Here is a 20,251-nt window from a genome sequence, read left to right as displayed (position 1 = left end):
TCCATTATAGAACTCCTGTCCTCATATCGCACTCCCAGAAACCTGAGATCCTCTAACCAAAGCCTCCAGTCTGTCCAGTGATCCAGGGCTAGGTGGAATCGTAAGGGGACTTTCTGAAAGTGGCTATAATCAATATTCTTTGCCATAACGACATATCAAATGACAATGTGAAAACAAGGTGAAAGAGGCTGCTCGTGTTTATTTCACATTACTCATGCACAGTGACATTAAAACACAGTAACATTAGTAAAGCAACGTAAATTATTTTAAACGCAGAATAGGTGCATCCCATATCTGAAGCTTACTTTGATGGTTACATATACAATATAGTTCATACAGTGTCCTGTTGTATTTATCTGAGTGTCAGTTTGGATCTGCTGAAGCAGGAAGCTTTGGACAGGAGTATGAACAAAATACTGAAGTTCAGGTTCAGTTTTTAAACCAACATCAGCAAAATGTCTCTTTCAGTGTGGGGTGTGGGGGGCCGTTAACATGTCTGTGTCCTTTTGGCTATGTAGTGTAGTTTCAGAGATTACCACAGACAGACACTTAGCTCCTGACGCATGAGACAGAAGGCAGGACAAGATTGTCACTCTTGCTCCCTCACGCAGTCACTCTCTCTGACGCACACACACACACACATACACATTGCCCCGAGTCAATAACCTTAAGAGTGATTTCAGTCACTCTGTGCCTCTGAACTGGGCTGGCAATTCAGTAATACAGCTGCTCCGCTGCTCTACTGTGAGTCATGAAGAAAATGTTGCAACATCCCAAAAAAATCAGCACTGATGTCAAATCACACACCACAAATAAAATGTAGGCTACTGAACAAATTTATCATACAAAACCACCCGTCACATCTCATGAAGACCTTCCTCAGCAGAAAAGTAAAAGCACAACTAAACGGCTAAATGTATGTTGTCTTTTCTCACTCAGATGTACTATGTGTGTCAGAGACAGACTGTCTGCGCCCCTCTTCTGTACACACCCTGTATTGTGACTCATCTCTCTGTTTTGTTTTGTGTATGCTCTGCATTTACCTGCGATGGAAAGAGGAATTGCAATTTTCTGGGCGGCGACTGTGGCTATAACTTTAATACTTTCTAATGTCCCACCAGATCAGATCACTTGGTAAGACGAGCAGGTGAACTGCAGCAGTGAGGAGAACATTTACAGTCAACACAGCTTCAGTGGTAATGGTGAGTCCAAATGTATGATACTTATTCCAGATTCATCTATTTTCTCCCTGTTTGGATTATAAATTAATTCCATGTTTGACTTGTTACAGAGCGGCATTAAGTACCTGCATGTAAAGCTATGATTGATTTTTTAGACATGCCTGACAATGAATGTGAAGTCAGCATGAACAGAATGTCGAAGGAAAGTAACGTGTGAAAGGTGATTTCTCAGGTAATGACTGTAGGCAGAGGGAGGAGGAGGCAGTCGGTCATGCTTCAATAGGTCTCCTTATGCATCCGGGCCAGTGTAAAACCATTGACTTTGATCTGCTTTGGGGAAATTAAATCCTCTGCTATCCTTGAGGGGAATAATTGACTGAGAGATGCTGCGATTCATCTCTTGTTTTTCTGTTCAAATGCATCTAAACAAAGGAATGCAGTCAGGAACCCAGGAAATAAAGCAATGAGAGCGGAGTTGTTAATTTATATTATTATAATATAATATAAAAATTACATTTGTTTATTCTGCACCAATAGTGAGTTTTTCTGACCTTTTAGCCTGTATCCAGACAGATAGATACCACAGACATGTGACATAAACTTCTCCCACACTTCATATCTCTCAGATTGGCTGCAGTGACTCATGGTTGCTAAGCTCAAATAAAACAAAGCAGATAAAACTTAGGTGTGGCTCCAGCGTAATAATATAGTGAGACTGTGCCACACCTGTTGACAGTCCTCCATTCATACTTAAATTCATTTGATAGATTTAACTTAATATCATGCCAATTTGTGAAAACATTACAGACAAAGATATTTAACTAATCAGAGCTCAAAGGCCTTTACTGCTGCATACTGAAGGATACAGTTTAAGGGGTATACATATAGTAACCTAATAATTACAGATTGCAAAAGAACAGCAATATGCAGTAATCATTTTAATTTAAATTTAGTATATTTGGCAGACGCTTTTGTCCAAACCGACTTACAATAACTACATTTGTCAGAACAAAATGAAAATGCAATAGATCTCTGTCAGCAGAGGATGTCAATAGAACAAGTGAAGGAGGGAGGTTATACAGCGTGCAGGTGAACTCTGTACAAGTGAGTCTTGAATCTCTTGCGGAATCAAGTAATAGTCACCACATACAAAAAGTACAATGTGCATAAGATATGTTTCAAAATCTACAAAATAAATGACAAAAGAGATGTTAATACATGTGAATAAGATATGTTATCCCTTTGTTTTGTTGGAGAAAGAACCATTTATATTTATCTCCAATGCAAGATAAATCAGACATTAACTTTATGAAGCTTTTAGTGGTCAGTGTGTCACAGACTCAACATCAGTTACCCTCAATTTAGTGGATGATATTTTTTTTATCCGTGGATTGCGGTGTGGATTGTATGGTGGGACAAAATAACATGAACACCTCACATTGTTTTATTGGTAGAGTGGATTTTTTTTGCATCATCTCTGCTGCACAAAACTCAACAATGAGAAACGGGGGATGAGCGCTGCAAATTAGCTTCAGCTAGACGTCCTGTATACATTACATCTGTTGCATTGCTTTACAGACAAGCAAAGACCCTGATGAATACACAATAAATAAAACAACCAGTGGTGGAAATAGTACTCATACTAAATAAACTTTACTTAGGTAAAAGTAGCAATACCAGAGTGTAGAAATACTCTGTTACAAGTAAAAGTAAATAGATGTTACCATCAGAATATGTTGAAAGTACCAAAATAAAAGTACTCATTATACAAAATGGGCCATTTCATCATAATAATATCATATCATTGGATTATAATTATTGATGCATTAATGTGTAAGCATCACTTTAATGTTGCAGCTGTTAAAGGTGGAGATAATTTTAACTACTTTCTATACTGCCGGGAAGCTTATATATACATCATATCATTTATTAGTTGGTTAATTAGTAACCAGTAACAAACGTAAAAAAAATAGCAAAAAAGTACAATATTGGGTTGCAAAATGAAGTGGAATGTAAAGTAGCATAAAAAACACTCAAGTAAAGTAGAAGTACCTGAAAATTGTATTTAAGTAAAGTACTTGAGTAAATGTACTTAGTTATGTTCCACCACTGTCAGTGTTGTAAAATAATTCTAGCTTTATGACTAACATTAGACACAGAGATTAGGTCTAACACATTTATCTTCATTATTAATTTGAATATGACTCCATTGAATATAATCAGGGCTTGTTAGACGTTGCTGAATGACGAACTGTTTAACCTGGTTTGTCTGCCACTTTCACTGTTGAACCCTGTTACAAGAAGGATCTTTGTTTGTATTTTAAGGTTGATAACACGTGTAATGTAATAAACTTTAAAAAGTGTAAAATTTCAACTTATTGTTACATTAAAGTATAGTTTAAATTTTTTAAAAGCCTACAGGGTCCAAGAAGAAACATCAAACCTGCCTTTTTGTACTCAATAAAAACAAATACACAACACAGATGAATAGGATCATTTAAAATGAAATACTTAAAATAATTTATTTAATACACAGCAATAAATAAACCAAATCAATGTGCCTCCACCTTGTCTTACCCTTATACATTTATAAATTTAGAAAAGCATTGCATGCATATACAGAGATAGATATAGATATATACAAAAAGTATACACACACAGATGTGGGATAAATTAAACAAAAAACCTGAATAAAACAGTGGAGAAACATATTAAATGCAGATGCTTCCATGCACCAGGGCTTACTGAATGGTTTAGTGAGTACAAAAATTATATAAATAAAATGGTACGGTCTTTACAGTCAGCAGTTCTCAACCCAGTTTCACACATATGGAAGATTTTTACAACATAAGATCATGCTCTCCGCCACCATCAACATAACTCCAAATTATATAATATAAACTTTCATCTTCAAATCTTTTTAGTGATATCTGTGCCCATATTTGATGCTATATGTCCTTTTTTCTGGCTAAGTTTATTTTTCTTTCTATCTGCTGTACTCAGGTCTCTCTTTCAAAGCAGATTTTGATCTCAATGATAGTACCTGATTATATAAAGGTTTACATTGAAGCTGCACTCAGATCTCAGATGACCGACAGACAATACCTTAATATCTCCTCTAGGCTATATGATGTTTTGGATAGCAGGTGTTGTAAAGCGGTGATCTCAAACACTCTACATCTGAAGAGATATAACAAACAATCGCTTTTGTAAATGTTTCAGATAACATCCACATAATCTTCAAGTAGCTATGGAGGAAAATTTCAAATAAGTAGCAAGTTTATTTTGCTAATAATACTATGTAATTATCATAAAAAATAACTCATAATGCAGGAAAATTTGCCCTATTACTGTTATACTATTATTTATTACATTATTGGAATAACAATATCATTGCTGATGCAATAACGTGTAAGTAGTTGCTGTTGGGTATTTTTAATCTATCACAGTATCATATCATATTTTATAAGCTTATTATGTGGAGTGGAATAATATAATATAATATAATATAATATTTCCCTCTGACCCGCGACCCTGTACGCAGGATAAGCGGTTGACGATGGATGGATGGATGGATTTCCCTCTGAATTGTAGTGGAGTAAGTACATATAAAGTAACATGAAATAAAATACTCAAGTACAGTCCTATTCTCTATTCTAAAAAGTACAGTACTTGAGTAAATGTAGTTAATTAGTTTTTTAAATACTTTGTAAGAATATTCAGATATTGAGATTTATGCCATGTTCAGATCTTTTCCAATAAAATAAAACCTCACAAACAAAACAAACAAAATTTCGTAACCAGTTCTGACTTGCGCTCTGTCTGAGACTGAATCATACTAAACTGTTTTAAACAATTTAGCTGACAGAAATCTGAAAGACGACCAGCTCACCGGTGCGTCAATTACGGAAACGAGTAACGTCAAGGGTGCCAAATGCCGTAAAACCGGATGAAAGGAGAACAAGAGCACCTGTGTGTCAGGTAATGTGGTGTACTCCGTGTGGCTCCTCCTCCTGCTGATGTGCAACTCCGCTCGCAGTGAGTTCCTCTCGTACCTCTCTCCGCACACTTTCGGCTGCGCGAACACAAGTGTTGTGTGTGGTCCAGGCGCCCTACTTGCGTCTCGCTTCTTGAAATTCTCACCATGAATGTCACGGCCTCAGAGAGCGTGTTTTTGTCCGCTTTACAGCCCAACACCTCGGTCACCACCTACGGGCTCCCGTCTGACATCCAGCTCGGGAATGGGAGCTCCTCGTCGGACGAGATAGCCAGAGCGCGGCGCGTCCAGCAGCAGGTCCAGATGAGGCTGGCGCAGAAGTCCACACTTCCGCGTCAGAATGGGTCGGCCTCGCAGTATGCCATGTCAGGTAAACATCAATTCTCTTAACTCACTTTCATAAGGATCTACAGCGGATTTATGTTCTGCTCCAAGACAGTAGTTCCGTGTGACGAGTGTACAGTGAGCGGACAAATGATTCGGGCTCAGTGAGGGACTTCTAAATGTAAAACCAATAAGTCTCCACACAGGTAAAGAGGGTATTATCTGATTTTAGTTCTGAGTTTATAGGCTAAAAACAGACCACATATCTGTGCTATAGACGGGGAATTGAGGCTTTTATCTGACCAGTCAGTCCTGTAACCTCATTTTCTTTGGCCTTACTCAAGATAACTGAAATTAAATTGAAATATTATGAGCTTCGTTTATTTTGATGGGTCTATGGTAAGGAGTTTTGATATTGAATCAAATATTGGACATCTCATATAACAAAACTGTCATGCCCCTGATTATATTATTTAAAAATATTCACATTTAAGTGGATGGAACCAGTGAATTGTTAAAATAGTCAAAATAGATTACAGTTAGTTTTTTTGTTGATCGACTTATTGATTATTCAACTAATGGTGTCAGCTATTGAGGTTACTTTCTCTTTTATTTATTTAACTGGAACTCAATTCATAGTTCCCCAAAGTGACTCATGTCAGTGGAGCAGCTATTACTTTCATATGCAATAGTGTGCATGAATTATTACATCTGGTGTGTGTGTGTGTGTGTGGTATTTTTGTGCATGCTTGGCCCTTGTCTCGTGGACTTACTTTTCGTCAGCGCACCAGGGAATCTGGCCATTTAGGTGCTCTGCAGGTGCGTAGCAGATCAGAACCTGAGCTGAAGCTTCATGCAGCAGCGGCCTTACAGCACTGTGTGTCACGTACCTGCCCAAGAAAAAGGGTTAATCTGTAACAGGCCCAAACAAGTGCTGCTTTCATGATTCGCTGATCGTGGATGCAGGTGAAAGCCTCCCTCTGTGGGATTGGGTTTCAGCTCTTACTCAGCTTTTAAGAGGTGAGGGTTCAAGAGATACCTGGGAGATGACCGTGCCTTGAGAACCGGCTATTGTTTTTATCTGTTCAAAGACTCTGACTCGTCAAATGGTGTCTGAGCCGTGTTGGCACACAGACAAAGTCAGTGAAAGTGCAGTGGTGAGACTCCCACAGCGGAAATGAATGGTTTCCAGGAGAGTTGGGAATTAGTTCACTTGATTGTTACGACTTGTGTTATTGCTCTCCCCACTCAGCAAAGCCATTGCATACAGAGCACACACTATAGTGCATGACCCCATGCACCACCTCAACCTATTCTTCATGCTGCTTCCATCAGATATCTGGCCTGGAAATGGGTTTTTCTTCCCTTCTGCCATAGCATCACTCAACAAAACACACCAGTAACTGTCATGTGTGTAGGGGGTATCTGTGTTGTTTCTGAAATCTGGTCACTAAAAGTAGCATCTGCTCGCACCTCCCATAATTCATTGTGTTCCCCCAAACTTCAGGGAGCAGGTGGAGCAGCATTTCTTGTATGACCTCTAAATTCTGGGCTGTATGGTGACAGAGGAAGAATCTTTTTCTCACTCTTCTAGTTTCAGCATTTGCCTGAGGCGGCAACAATACCTGTCTCGACAGAAAACATGGTGTTCATGACTTTTTTAATGGCTGGAATGTAGAGGGACCTACAACACGTCTATCTACTAAATAGGTCACTGTTAATTTCTACTTCCATTATACTTGTCATACCGTTTAGTCAAACATGGCCACATCGACCGAAAAACTAGGCTGAGCGAGATGTTTTATGCTGTTGTTATCTCTGTCCTTTGCCCTGGGCTTTGTCGGGAGGAAAACATACAGTCGTAAAATGTCATTGTGTCATATCCACCCACTTTTGAAACCTGTACAAGAGGGAGATAATAATTCTTAATGAAACAAAAGCGAAGACTGTCATTTCAGTGGTTTGTGGCTTTAGAGAAGCTCATTATGAATGCATGAGTGTTCACACTTGAGAAAAAACCCCAGAGGATTCTGCGAGTAACGCGTCCTCTTTTGTATCTTAATGCTGCAACAACTGCTGTGCATTTAAGGGAATGACTAATTGGTGCTCACAGGTGAACACAAGTCTCTGCAGAAAGTGAGAGCTGAAAAAAGAGAGAGTGTGTGAAGTATTTGACATCATGACCAAGGTGTATTTTTCAAAAGACAACAGAGGAAGAAAAAAAAGTTCAGGTTCCTTTCAGAAGGTGTTTTCAAGGTGTGTTTTCACTGTGTTGCAAAGGTTTGTTGGGCGTTGCCAGGGTTGGGCTGGGGCCGGGCCAAGGGACGTATCAGCCATTCTCTATACTAACTGGTTTGTTCTGTGCGTGTTCTATATAGCAACTGAGCATGAAGGAAGTTCACCCCCCTCTGGTAGTATAAAAGCTACTGTGCCAAGTGGTCAGGCTCAAGTCAACATACAGACACACTAGAACACTACACTCGTGTACAATCACACATAAACATTAGTTGCAGCCTGAGTTCATTAAGTGCTTCGGCTCCCTCAAGGCAAAGGGATTAGTTTGTTTTGAAACAGGATTAGTGTGGCCTGGATCTGATCATTGGCTTGGACCTCGTCTCTGAACATTCAAGGTGCTTGAAGATGTTACAGATCTTCAAACACTGACTGCTGGTAACCTTTTTATCTATGCTAGCAATGTCATCCAGTCTACCACCTTGATCGTGACTAAAATATCTACAAATGTTCATGGATCTCAGAGGGTGAATCCTACTGACTGTGGTGATCCCTGGACTTTTCCTTTATACTAACTAACTATACAATTAATCAACTCTTTGTCTTCTTTGTACATTTTCTTTTGCATTTTGCATCGAGCACTTTTATTGTTGATATTTTTGTTCTCTTGTATAGCGTACCCTAGACATTTATTGTCCCAATACTTTATGAACGAATATGGCTAAATTAAGAGCTGCTAAACCTAGCATTTCATTGTGAGCATCATGGATGTATTATAAGAAACCAAGCAAAGAAAAACTAATGACTTTCTCAGCTGGAGTTTGAGTTTAGTCCTAATTATCAAATGTTAGCTAACATGCTAAACTAAGACATGTTATCATTTAGCTTAAAGCTGTAAGTGCAGCCTCACAGAGCCGCTAGCATGGCTGTAACTTTAGACTCTTAATCTTTTTTATTGTTAGTTTGTATTACTCCATCGTACCTAGAACAACAAAAGAATTATCTTAAAGTCTTTTTTTGTAGTCACACTCTCTGAACTGAAAGCGTCAAGGGAGTGTCTTTGTGTGTCAGATGTGAACTAGGGTAACAAGAGACGTCAGACCCAGTGACTGTTCAGGTCCAGCTGTCACAGACTGTGTGTGCAATCGAATCTTCAATTTTCAATGCAACAGGACACTTGCTCTGTATGGCTCGCAAGTAATTGTTGAGTCATGGTGTCTCGTCATGCTGTGATTGTGCCATTTGTTACTAGGAATGTTCTTGATCATTTTACTTATTTTCTTCTCATCCTTTTTATTTCAAATGAATTTATATGAGTATTAATATATTAAAAAAACAGTAACCCAAAGAAATGTATGTTTAAATTTCTAAACATGAGTGTGTGAAAGTAAACAGATTACATATTCATTGTGTGTATTGTTACGTGCATTAACACCAGCAAAAGTCAGAGTTGACTTGATGCCATATTATTTATATATGTGGCAGAAACTGATCATGTAAATAACTATACATCGCACAGTATATTTTCTTCTTTTTTTTTTAACTTAACTTGTACAGCTCGTTTTATTCCATATTTTAATAGCTATATATATATGTGTTAATGTCTGGCACCTACTCACCAAAGCAAATGCCTTGTACATGAAAAAACTACTTGGCAGTAAAGCTGTTTCTGATTCTGAGCTCAATGATCAGTTGACAAAACAAAAACCATTCATTGTGTTCATGTTTAAGACTCTTAAGCTCTTCTCTTGGCCAAGGTATTTCCAGGATAGCCAGCATTGTTCTGCTTCTACATGATATCAAAACGAGATTAATCAGTGATTAATCAAAATCCCGACATTTGTCATTGCTGAAAGGTGACCTCACAACAACCCAGAAGTCCCTCCCCCCCTCCCCCAAAAAGGCATTTGTCGCATTTTCTGTCCACTCTTGACCTCTCAGTAGTTAGTTCAGGAACACAGTCAGCAGCTGAGTCAAGCAGAATCTACTTTCAGAATAAAAAAACTCCCTGCTTACAAAATGTAAACCATTTATTAACACTTCTGATGCCTACATATCATAGACTGTATAAAACGGGTACATATAAACAAAAGTGCAAATAGAAGAAATTAATATAGTAGCGCTTACATAACATGCGGAGATGTGGATAACACATTTCAAGCACAAGCAGAACAGCATTTTTTAAAAATCAAATACCTTGCATTTGTCTTTGTATTGTCCCCCAGTGTATTTGATGTTACTGCTTACAGAATAAATATCAAGTCATGTTTTTTATTTTATGTCATAAAATTCCTATATATTTCTACATTCAGAATTATTTTTTTCCACATTCAGTTTGGCACATTGAAGTTTTGCTGTAAATTTTAAGATTTTTTAACATGGAGTCAATTGGCCTTGAAAAATTTAAAGAAAAGGTTTTCCACATTTTCCAGTCTGTCCTAAAACAATAGCCAGGTGTCCATATGTACAGTGAAACAGGTGTGGTTTGCTGTAATAATTTCTTCTGTTCATACATAACAGGTTTCCAGTGTAAGTGATGGGGGACAAAATCCACAGTAAAGCTTAATTTTATTACAGTTGTATCACTGATATCAATGTGATAATATGTGGTATTCATTTGTCTCTCTGCTTACTTTCAGACTACGGTGGTTCTTCATCAATAAAGTATCAGACCTATAACCCAAGTTTCAGCTCTAAATCATCCTACATGTACTCAGGCAGCAAAACAATGGTAAGTACTGCAGCATTATCTCACTGTTTCAGCATGTATTCACACATACCATGGATTAATTCAGCTGATCATGTAATGTGTCATTTAATGGATGTTCTAAAAAAAACAAACATACAACATCACTGACCATCTGGTGATGTCACAGCGGGTCACCCAGGACACAGCAGGTGTGGTATTTCACAGTAGTCTGTAATAAGATCAGCTCAGGGTTTTCAAGTCCACCCTCAAGATTCCTCCATTTTAGTGATTCAACAGGAAGATGCTGGCTTTGTGCCACAGATGTTTGAACTTTGAGCTTAGGAGAGACCTGAAGTTAAATTTCATATTTGAGTTAATAATAAAGCCCTCCTGTCCTAAATTAATTGTTTGTACAAGAAATGGATATTACATTACATTTATTTATTTAGCCGACGCTTTTATCCAAAGCAACTTGCAAGTGATATATATGTCAAAGGTCGCACGCCTCTGGATCAACTCAAAGTTACGTGCCTTGCTCAGGGACACAGTGGTGTCTCACAGTAGATTTAAACCCCGGTCTCTCACACGAAAGGCACGTTTCTTATCCACTGTACCATCAACCCCCCCACCCAAATGAATATGACAAAAACTACTAAGTGCATGACCTTTGTTTCCCAAATGATAGTCACATCCCTGTTACCCACACATACAGTTAACGAGTAACTCTGGTTACACATTTGATTGTAACAGTTTCTCTTCTCTTCATCTTCAGGGTCCACTTGTATCCCAGAGGTCGGGCTTCAGCAGCCAGTCTTCTGGCCCAGAAATGGCCCAGTTTCACAAGATCAGTGTTGGGGCTGGAGGGATTGCTGGTGGAGGGGTTGGTGGGATTGGTGGTGGTGGCGGTTTTTACAGAGAAGACATACGCATGGGCGGCTACCAAGGAAACACCAGGCCTCAGAGCAGAATGGAACCAGAGACCCTCTCCATGCACGCAGTGCAGCAGCACACAGCCCAGGTGAATCCCTGGATGGTTGATGGCAGCGATGCTGGCAGCTTCGTCTCCGAACGTGTCGGCACCGTCGGTCGCCAATACGCTCAGAGTGCAGTCAATGGGTACACCACCCAGGTGAGGCAGGGAGGAGGCGCCATGACCTTACCACCCATGCGGCGATCTCTTAGTGGTACTCTTTCCCGTGGCGGAGGAATGACAGGAGGAGAGGCGGAAATCATCCAACAGCAACATTCCTACAAAGGGCCAGCCCACCGCACCATCAGCAGGATTACAAACCGAAACCGGATGAGTATGGGCTCCATGTCTGGGACCCTGCAGCACCAGATGTCCTCAGGTGGCAGCACTTATGGTGGAGGGGGTGACAGAGTAGACACAGGGTTCATCGTATCCGGATTGTCTTCTGGTTCCCAGGGAAACCTATTAATGCAACGTCAGGGCACCCTGTCTCGTGCCATGTCAATAAAAAGCATGCACAGTGTGGGCAGGGGCATGGACATCTACGATGGACAGATGGAAATGGGAGCCAGCATGGGCAACCTCAGCGGGTGAGAAGCTCACATCAGTAACAAACTGCTCATATTTGCAACAGTGATGTTTCTCATTCTCATGCTAATACTGACAGATCTACAGTGTATAATGGTAGGCTATACTAATCAGTTGCTGCAAAAGGTCTGTGTTCACATTTGACTGGTTAGATTTTCTAATCTCAAGAAGCCTCAAGAACCAACCTGAGTACATGCTGATGTTGACTGAAATGAGGAGAGGAAGTTTGGTGATATTTGGTAACTTTTCTGGTGTCAACAAATCCTAAGAAAAGACAAAAACCAACAGGTAACTGGTTCTACTAGCAAATCCTATACATTAGCTTATTAACACTTTAATGAGCACTGCATGTGCACTGTAGTTTATTTTGATTCAAACTCATGTACACTGTCCTGCTTCCATAAATACTCACTAGTGCAACAATTGTGTATTAATCAACTGCTGAAAATGGTCCCCAACAAATTCTCAGTTTGAGTAACTTCTGCTAAAAAACCATAGTGCCCAGCTGTTTTAAGAAAATTTGTGAGCCTATTTTAAAAGTTAAACTTGATATTTGTGAACGTTTTTAATCTTTATGTCTTCAGTAGGAACAAATGGGTTTGGGGCTGAGACCCACAGATGCATTATTTTGGTCTTTTCATTGGGTTTGTTGACAATAACAAAAATACAGAATAATGTGTGCCTTGTCCTTTTAATTGGGTTATTATACTCAATGACAGAGATGACAGCTTTAGTCATTCTGGTAACTCAGTGTGTTGAATTTGTTCTAACGTCAGTGACATTCTAGTGAATGCGATGCACTAGTAGGATTGTGTTACAACTTTCATGTGTCAGAAAGGCTTTAGTGTATTTTGCAAGAGCTGTGGATTGGGAGGTGGCTCCATAGTGGCAGGACTGGTTTTGGGTGTGGCAGCTCAGTCTTAGGCCTTGCATTTCACACATCCCACAGCATGTGGTTTCCAGACCACTGTGTGATTTGGAAGAATTTCAACAAGCTGAATTTTGCAGACAAGAAACAAATCATTGAATAATTACTTTGGTTACTCTGTCGCTTTTCATTCAAACATCCAAAAGACATATTTTGTGCTACCATACACAACAGCAGGATAATGACCTAATTAAATATTTTAGATTCTTTGGTTGAATTTGTTAATTTGCTCCTTCGGCAGGATCAACTCCTTGGACATGCCCACAGCAGTGCAAAACTTGAGAGAGCCCGACCCTGAGCTACAGGTCCTGGGTGCCGCCTACATTCAGCATGAGTGTTACAATGACAGCAACGCCAAAAATGAGGTGCTTAAAAGTGATTAAACTTGTGGTTAGAATTCCTCTCTCTGCAATCCCTTATTGAGAATCTCAGTCATTTAAATTGTTTTCCATCAATTGTAGGCGTCCACTGATGGAGGTCTCTCTATTTCTGGTGATTATAAAGTACAGTTTATGTAACTCCTTCTGGTGTGCTCCAGTTGTTTCACATGTTGCTAAACATTTACCATGTTAACGTATTTGGACTCTTTCCTTTACGGATATTGAATGACAGACATACAGATATGTGACACACTGTTATGATGGCTGTTGATTAGTTGGACTGTGTGCTTTTAAGTTATTTTAAACTCTGAGGATATGGCCTCTTGTAAGATGGTTCAGAGTCTGTCTTTAATGAGCCTTCTGAAAAGAGATCCAGGTGATTTTAAAATAAAGGGAATTAGTCGACATTTTAGGAAATAAACATATTCACTTTCTTGCTGAAGTTAGGGTAAATATGAAGTTACAGCCTACAGATGGTTAGCTTAGCTTAGTATAAAGACTAGAAACAGGGAGAAACCGCTAGCCTGGTTCTGTCCAAAGGTAACAAAATCATCTCAGCACCTCAGAAAAAAAGAACAAAGACACAAATCCTATGCTGACATTTTTTCCTGCCACCTCGTCTCTAGGTGCGTCGTCTGAAAGGCATTGGTGAGCTGGTGAAACTGTTCAACTCCGACAACGAGGAAGTGCAGCGTTATGCAACTGGTGCCACACGCAACCTCATCTATGAGAATATGGACAACAAGGTGGCCCTGATCGAGGAGGGCGGCATCCCACAGCTGGTCGAGGCACTTAAGGAGCCCGATGATGAACTCTGCAAAAATGTCACCGGTAGGAATCTCAGTCATTAACAGAAAACATGACACAACAGGCTGAGTTGATCTCAGACTGCTTACTTTGGACTTCTGCAGAAATTAATTTAAACTTGGCATTTGTGTCCTTTTGATCTTCTTCTAATCTAACTAAAAACTCAATTATTTCTCAGAACTATTTTTTAAAAACTGAACTGACAGTAAAACATCTTCAAGACTGAAGTTAAAAATGTCCAAAAGTGCTGACTTCCATTTTGAGAAATTAATCTTTAAAGAAGCTACAGTAAAAGCAAAATGAAGCACTATGCATGACATTATTCCCCTGGTGTGTATGTGTGCAGGTATCTTTTGGAACCTTTCATCCAAAGACAACTTGAAGGAGAAATTGGCCAAGGAGACACTTACTGAGCTAACTGAGAGGATCCTCATCCGTCTGTCAGGTGATGAAGACTCTGAGGGCATCCACCAGTCCCCCTCTGAGGCAGAAATCTTCTATAACACCACAGGATGCCTCAGGTGCACCTCAGTTGTTTGTGTCTTCTCTCTGTGCAGCATTTTCTTCTATCATTTAGTATTTCTTTCTGGTTCATCTGTGTTTACTTTTTCTCTCATGACCATATTTTGCATTTTGGGAACTTGTTCTGGCAGGACACTAACTTGTGTGTCAGGTGACAGCTACTATAGCTTTTACCACACCTCTCTCTTTTCACTGCTGTTTGCAAAAGCCTGTGTCACTGCAGCCTCCAGCTTTGGTTTTGCTCTGTTTTTGTGCACCCTGGAGGGAACCATTTGGGGAATATTTGCAAAGCTCACTGCATCATATTTATCACAGGACTGTGAAGTGAATGCTTCAATGGTGTATTTCTGCGACAGTGCCAGGAGTGGAAACACACTCCCACACTCCTCTCTATTTGCAACATCTGGCAAAGTAATGACATGCGTGATTCTGGACTCAATTTGACCTCTCGTTCTGTGTGTGCTTAGGAATCTGAGCTCTGTGAACGAAAAAACCCGTCAGCAGATGAGAGAAACACACGGACTGGTTGACTCTTTGGTGTCCTACATCAAGAAGTCCCTTGAAGGGAACAAGGCTGAAGACAAGGTGAGACAATAAGAGATGGAGCTGAGTTTAAGCTGCTGTTTCTGTTCAACCCAAGTCTTGTGTATTAATGTGTCTCTGTGTATGTGCGTGTCTATTCTTAGGGGGTGGAAAATTCAGTGTGTGTCTTGAGGAACCTCTCCTACCAGCTCTACAGTGAGATGCCTCCATCTGCTCTAATCCGCCTCGAAGGACCAACTAGAGCTCAGAACTCTGGAAAGGGTGATGCCATTGGTTGCTTTACGCCTCAGAGCAGGAAAGCAAAAAATGTACGCACACGTGAGATTTACCCATCATCAGTTTGACTACATGGACCAGACTATCCATCTCAACACCTTTTTTTTTTTTTTTTTTTTTTTTTTTTTTGTATTCTTCCTTCCCTTGACAGACCCAGAACCAGGATCTCTCCACTTTCACCGAGGTTGCTCGAGTGCCAAAGAGTGTGGAGTGGCTGTGGCACCCGCAGATAGTGGGGTTGTACAACAGTGTGCTGCGTCAGTGTGAGATCAACTCCACCACCCGGGAGGCAGCTGCTGGAGCGCTGCAGAACATCACAGCTGGAGACAAGAGGGTAAGCAGCACATTCATCGAGTTCTCCTGTAAAACACTGAAACGCAACAATCTAAGTTTATCCCATTTTTTGTTTGTCTCTGTTTCTTTGTCCTGCAGTGGGCTTCAGTGCTGAGCAGGGTGGCTCTGGAGCAGGAGCGCATGCTGCCAGTGCTGCTGGACCTCCTGCGTACAAGCAATGACCTGGAGCTGCGTTCTCTCACAGGCTTTCTCCGAAATCTTTCCCGCCATGCCAGGGATAAGAATGACATGGGTCAGTCTTTCTTTTTTTATGCTTGTTAGGTATAAATAATTTGTTGCCTTTGAATTACCTATTTATCTGCTATACCTGTAACCTATTCAGTACAATTTCTTGTTTTATCACTTTAGAGACAAACTCCAGTAAATGGTGCATTGTGAGATGACTCTCTTCTCACCAGTGCTAAATGTTTGAAAAAACATAAGTCACAAATTCTCTGATTCCAGCTTATGTGAATATTCTCAGGGGACTATGACAGTAAACTGAATATCTTTAAGTTGTGGAAAAAACAAGACATTTAAGGTTGTCATCTTGGGCTTTGGGAAACACCGATCAACAGTTTTCACCATTTCCTGACATTTTATATACCAAACAACTAATCGATTCATCGAGAAAATAACTGACAGATTAATAAACAATAAAAATAATCATTATTTGCTTTTCTAAAATATTTATCTGAATTGGTGTGTCAAAGAGGGGTCTGAATTCCCCTCTTTGAAATTCTCAGGAAGTTGTTTTAAGTTATTCAAATAAACAAAAACTTGAATGTAGTTAAACATCTGGTTGCTCAAACTGGATTGGTTAAATTCAGACACCAACATTTTAGATGAGATTTAAGATGAAATACAATATACCGAGGATAGCCAAAGCCTGAGTGGAATCAATCAATGGTCTGTCGATGACATTAGATATGAATTACCAAAAGTACAACAATGATAGTTTAAATTTGGAAACAACATTTATTATTTATTAAAAATTATTAAGAGTGGCCTGATAACATAAACATTTGCAAACGCCACAACTATCATTAGATCTTGATTCAAAAGTGCTAAATCCTGATTGGTGCACAGAGATCTGTGACATCACCCTTCACACCAGTGAGAGGCCGTAGACAACAAAAACCCACATGAAACAACCTTGGCAGAAATTTGTGTGTTCATGCTAACAGGAATTATTGTATAGAGGGTATGCGCATGACGTCACAGAACGCAGTTACGCTCGCTGAGTGGCAGAAAGACAAGCAGCAGTGTTAGCTTGAATCAGCTAAAACACAAACAACACTGGTTCTTTGGTAAGCAGTAAGGATCACTGTTGAGTCCGACTGCATTTAATTTGAGCAAATAATCACTTGTTTTACTCCCGGTTTGCTAAACGCAGCCATGGTAAGAGATGTTTTGCTACTCAGTCCAGCGTGTTCTGGAAGGGGAAGTGACATCAACGCATACCCTCTATTGTGAAGATAAGTTTTACTTTAACATTGTATAACGATACTTGGTTTATCCAGCCACAAAGGTGGTGAACCACCTGGTGGCCAAGCTGCCTGACAATGGAAAACAGAAGGAGCCCTCTAGCGAGGTGGTGGTCAACATCTGTGGTGTTCTCAATAACTTGGTGACCAGCAGCTCTTTGGCTGCCAGAGACATCGCTTTCTTTGATGGCCTGCCAAAACTCATCGGCATCAAGAACTCACATGACAGCAGGTAAAGTGGAAAATAGCTAAACATACTATGCTAGTTATATGTGAACCTACCTGAGCCCTGACACAGACATTTTTAACATTTGCATAACATTTGATGTTGAATGTTGTACAAAGTATTGCACCTTATCTTTGCACACAAGGTTATTTGTACAAAGTGTTAACCTTGGAAAAATATTTTTTCCAGCAGTGCGAAGATAAAAGCAGCCAAAGCAGCAGCCACAGTTCTCAGCAACATGTTCCAGTACAAGAAACTGCATAAAACATACAAATCGGTAAGAGACTGTTATAATAACTATTTAGGAGCTCTGCATAATTGTGTTAAAGTAGCCAAAAAAACCCAATAATATATCAAAGAAACTGCCTTAGATTTGAAAATTGTTCATCCTAATTTTCATTTTAACAGAGTATTCTTTTAACTCTCTTATGAATTTAGGAATGTTTAAAGTTAATTGTAATTGTATATTATCTAACCATCAAATCACATAGTAGAACGTTTGAAACATGAATAGGTGAGAAAAACTTTGTGAAAGCACAGCTAGCACTTGATGAATAAAAATGTCATTAAACATTAACAACGTATATTAATGTAAGTATACTGCACTATAGGATATCTTATAAAGGAACATCAATTGTTTTTAAACTTCCTTATGACTTTCAACTTTGTTTCTCAATACTCACAAATTATAGTCATAATCGATTTAGTATAAAGATATAAAAGATACACCAAAATGGAACATTTAAAACTTAATTTTTGCACATTGGCTAACTGACAGTGCCCGCAGTTCAGTACAAAACACTAAAAATCTATTTTTCAAGAGTCTCTTGCCTTTAACACAGACATGAACAGCAAGTTAGATTCTGTATGTTGACTGCTACACAAAAGTCAAAGCTCAGAAAAGCTTTCTTTTTATGGTGCCCCACCCTCATTCCCATATGTGCATGCGTCTGTGCACACGCGCGTGGCTTATATATATATATATATATATATATATATATATATATATATATATATATATATATATATATATATCTCTGTTCACACTGCTGATCTTTCAGCACATAACACACCCAGTCCTGTATGTTCATGTCTTGGGCCGGTCCAGGTAAGTTTACTGCCTTTTGCAGATTAGGACTTGCCCCTCCCAAGGGTGCGGTGTTCATCATATTTCCTATTGAACAAGTCCCAACAGAGCAAAAAATGTGTTAATGCTTGTCTTACATACAGTTTTAAATTGAATAATCAGATACCTGCACCACCTTGGGACATGTTACAAAAAATACGTACACACAGCTAAAATTAAATTAACAGTGAATTGCATAACTCTGAAATGGATTGCGTTACATTGTGAGCTCAGAGGTCATTCAGTTTCTTAATTGAGGGAGCTGTCATTGACTGGTGTGTAGTATAATTAATATTAGAATAAGTACTTACATAAATTCTACACTGTCATTTTTCTGTGTTTCATATGCAAACAAAAGTCAAAACACCATCTTTGTTTCTTTGTGTTACAGAAAGGATATACTAGAACGGATTTTGCAGATGATCAAATATAGTTGTAGGGATCAGTCCTGCACTCTACCAGTCCCCCTTTTGGAAGAAATCTTTTTAGATGTGTGGGAGTAAATAAACTCTTTATGCCATTCAAAGATAACATATGTTCAGTTGTTATCTGCCTTTGTTATAAGAACATGAACACACAAGTGGATGGAAAAGGACTTCCTGTGTATTTTTAAAACTCAATGGACGTCAGCACAGTTCAAGAAATGGTGATCCAGTATGGTGTATTATTGATGGACTAATGTGTGCACCTTAACCATTTACTCTCTTTGTTTGAACACTGTATGTTTTAATGTGGAATCAGGGATTTATTTTCTGCCAGAGCAACTTGTATTCAGATGAATCTGCAGCTGTTTGTGTTTCTGCCGTTCGAAAATAGATCATGACTGTTGATGGATGATATGATGGACACTTGCATGGATGCAAACAAATGTGGTACTGACATAGCATGTTTGTAGATATTGCTTTCTCTTTTACACAGAAATGAAATGCTTTTTATATTGTAGCTTTGGACTTTGTATTTGTAGTCTTTGGATAAATATGTGTTGAGAACATATAGTTATAACTGAATGGAAACCACAGTATTTCTGACATTTTAAAATTCGATTCAGAAATCTGGGAATAATGATTGTTGTTTCAAAGTTTTGTATTTAGTTATACATATTTTGTTTAGTTCTGCGAAATCCCACTCTTTGCATACAAAATGGTGGAGTCTGACATTCGTAATCACTTTGTCATACTGAACTCATACAGTACTATGATGTCTGTTTATTTTTCTTTAACATGCTGTTATAATTGCTGTTTGTCTATTTTAATAAATGGTGTGTGAGTGAGAAACACAGGGGTGACAGGATACAGTCCTTACCTCCCTTTTTTTTCTTTTTTTTTTTTAGAACAAATACTTAATATTTGTTCAGTTTTGAGGTCTGTGTTCATAAATGACCAACTGCAAAATGTAACACTTTTCAGATTCAGACCTTATTGAAACTTATTTTGATTAGATTTGATCTTGTAATGTTTTCATACAAACTCTTGGTATGTATTGTTACTCTGTGTTTTAATATTTGCTTTTGTGTTGTATGCCGGCAGATGTATCATCTGAATATTTTTCAGCTAATAAAGAGACAGATTTGGAAGTGAAATGTCATTTTGTAAGCGTTTCTCATGTGCGTGTGTGTGCTGCAGCATTTGCTTTGACTGTAACT

The 20,251-nt window shown here is 38.9% G+C and overlaps 1 protein-coding gene across 4 annotated transcripts; it reads left to right on the top strand.

The window, feature by feature from the left end:
* Positions 1-1,178: 1,178 nt before the first annotated feature.
* pkp3a (plakophilin 3a) lies at positions 1,179-20,188 on the top strand. 4 transcript variants are annotated; one of them, XM_046037242.1, is made up of 14 exons: positions 1,179-1,202; positions 5,371-5,548; positions 10,374-10,465; positions 11,196-11,983; positions 13,151-13,274; positions 13,916-14,120; positions 14,443-14,617; positions 15,086-15,203; positions 15,305-15,469; positions 15,589-15,771; positions 15,870-16,023; positions 17,294-17,489; positions 17,673-17,760; positions 19,001-20,188. In XM_046037242.1, the coding sequence occupies exons 1-14, from the start codon at positions 1,200-1,202 to the stop codon at positions 19,040-19,042; spliced, it is 2,511 nt and encodes an 836-aa protein (XP_045893198.1). In that variant the 5' UTR covers positions 1,179-1,199; the 3' UTR covers positions 19,043-20,188. The 4 variants fall into 4 exon arrangements, with proteins under 4 accessions (XP_045893198.1, XP_045893199.1, XP_045893196.1 ...); XM_046037243.1 differs by lacking the exon at positions 1,179-1,202 and adding an exon at positions 5,157-5,219; XM_046037240.1 differs by lacking the exon at positions 1,179-1,202 and having other exon boundaries at positions 5,232-5,548; positions 17,676-17,760.
* The last annotated feature ends 63 nt before the right edge of the window (positions 20,189-20,251 follow it).

Source organism: Micropterus dolomieu, linkage group LG22 (assembly GCF_021292245.1).
Source record: "Micropterus dolomieu isolate WLL.071019.BEF.003 ecotype Adirondacks linkage group LG22, ASM2129224v1, whole genome shotgun sequence".
NCBI classification, from domain to species: Eukaryota; Metazoa; Chordata; class Actinopteri; order Centrarchiformes; family Centrarchidae; genus Micropterus; species Micropterus dolomieu.
Note: the sequence above shows the minus strand (reverse complement) of the source record. Positions and strands in the feature narration are given on the sequence as shown.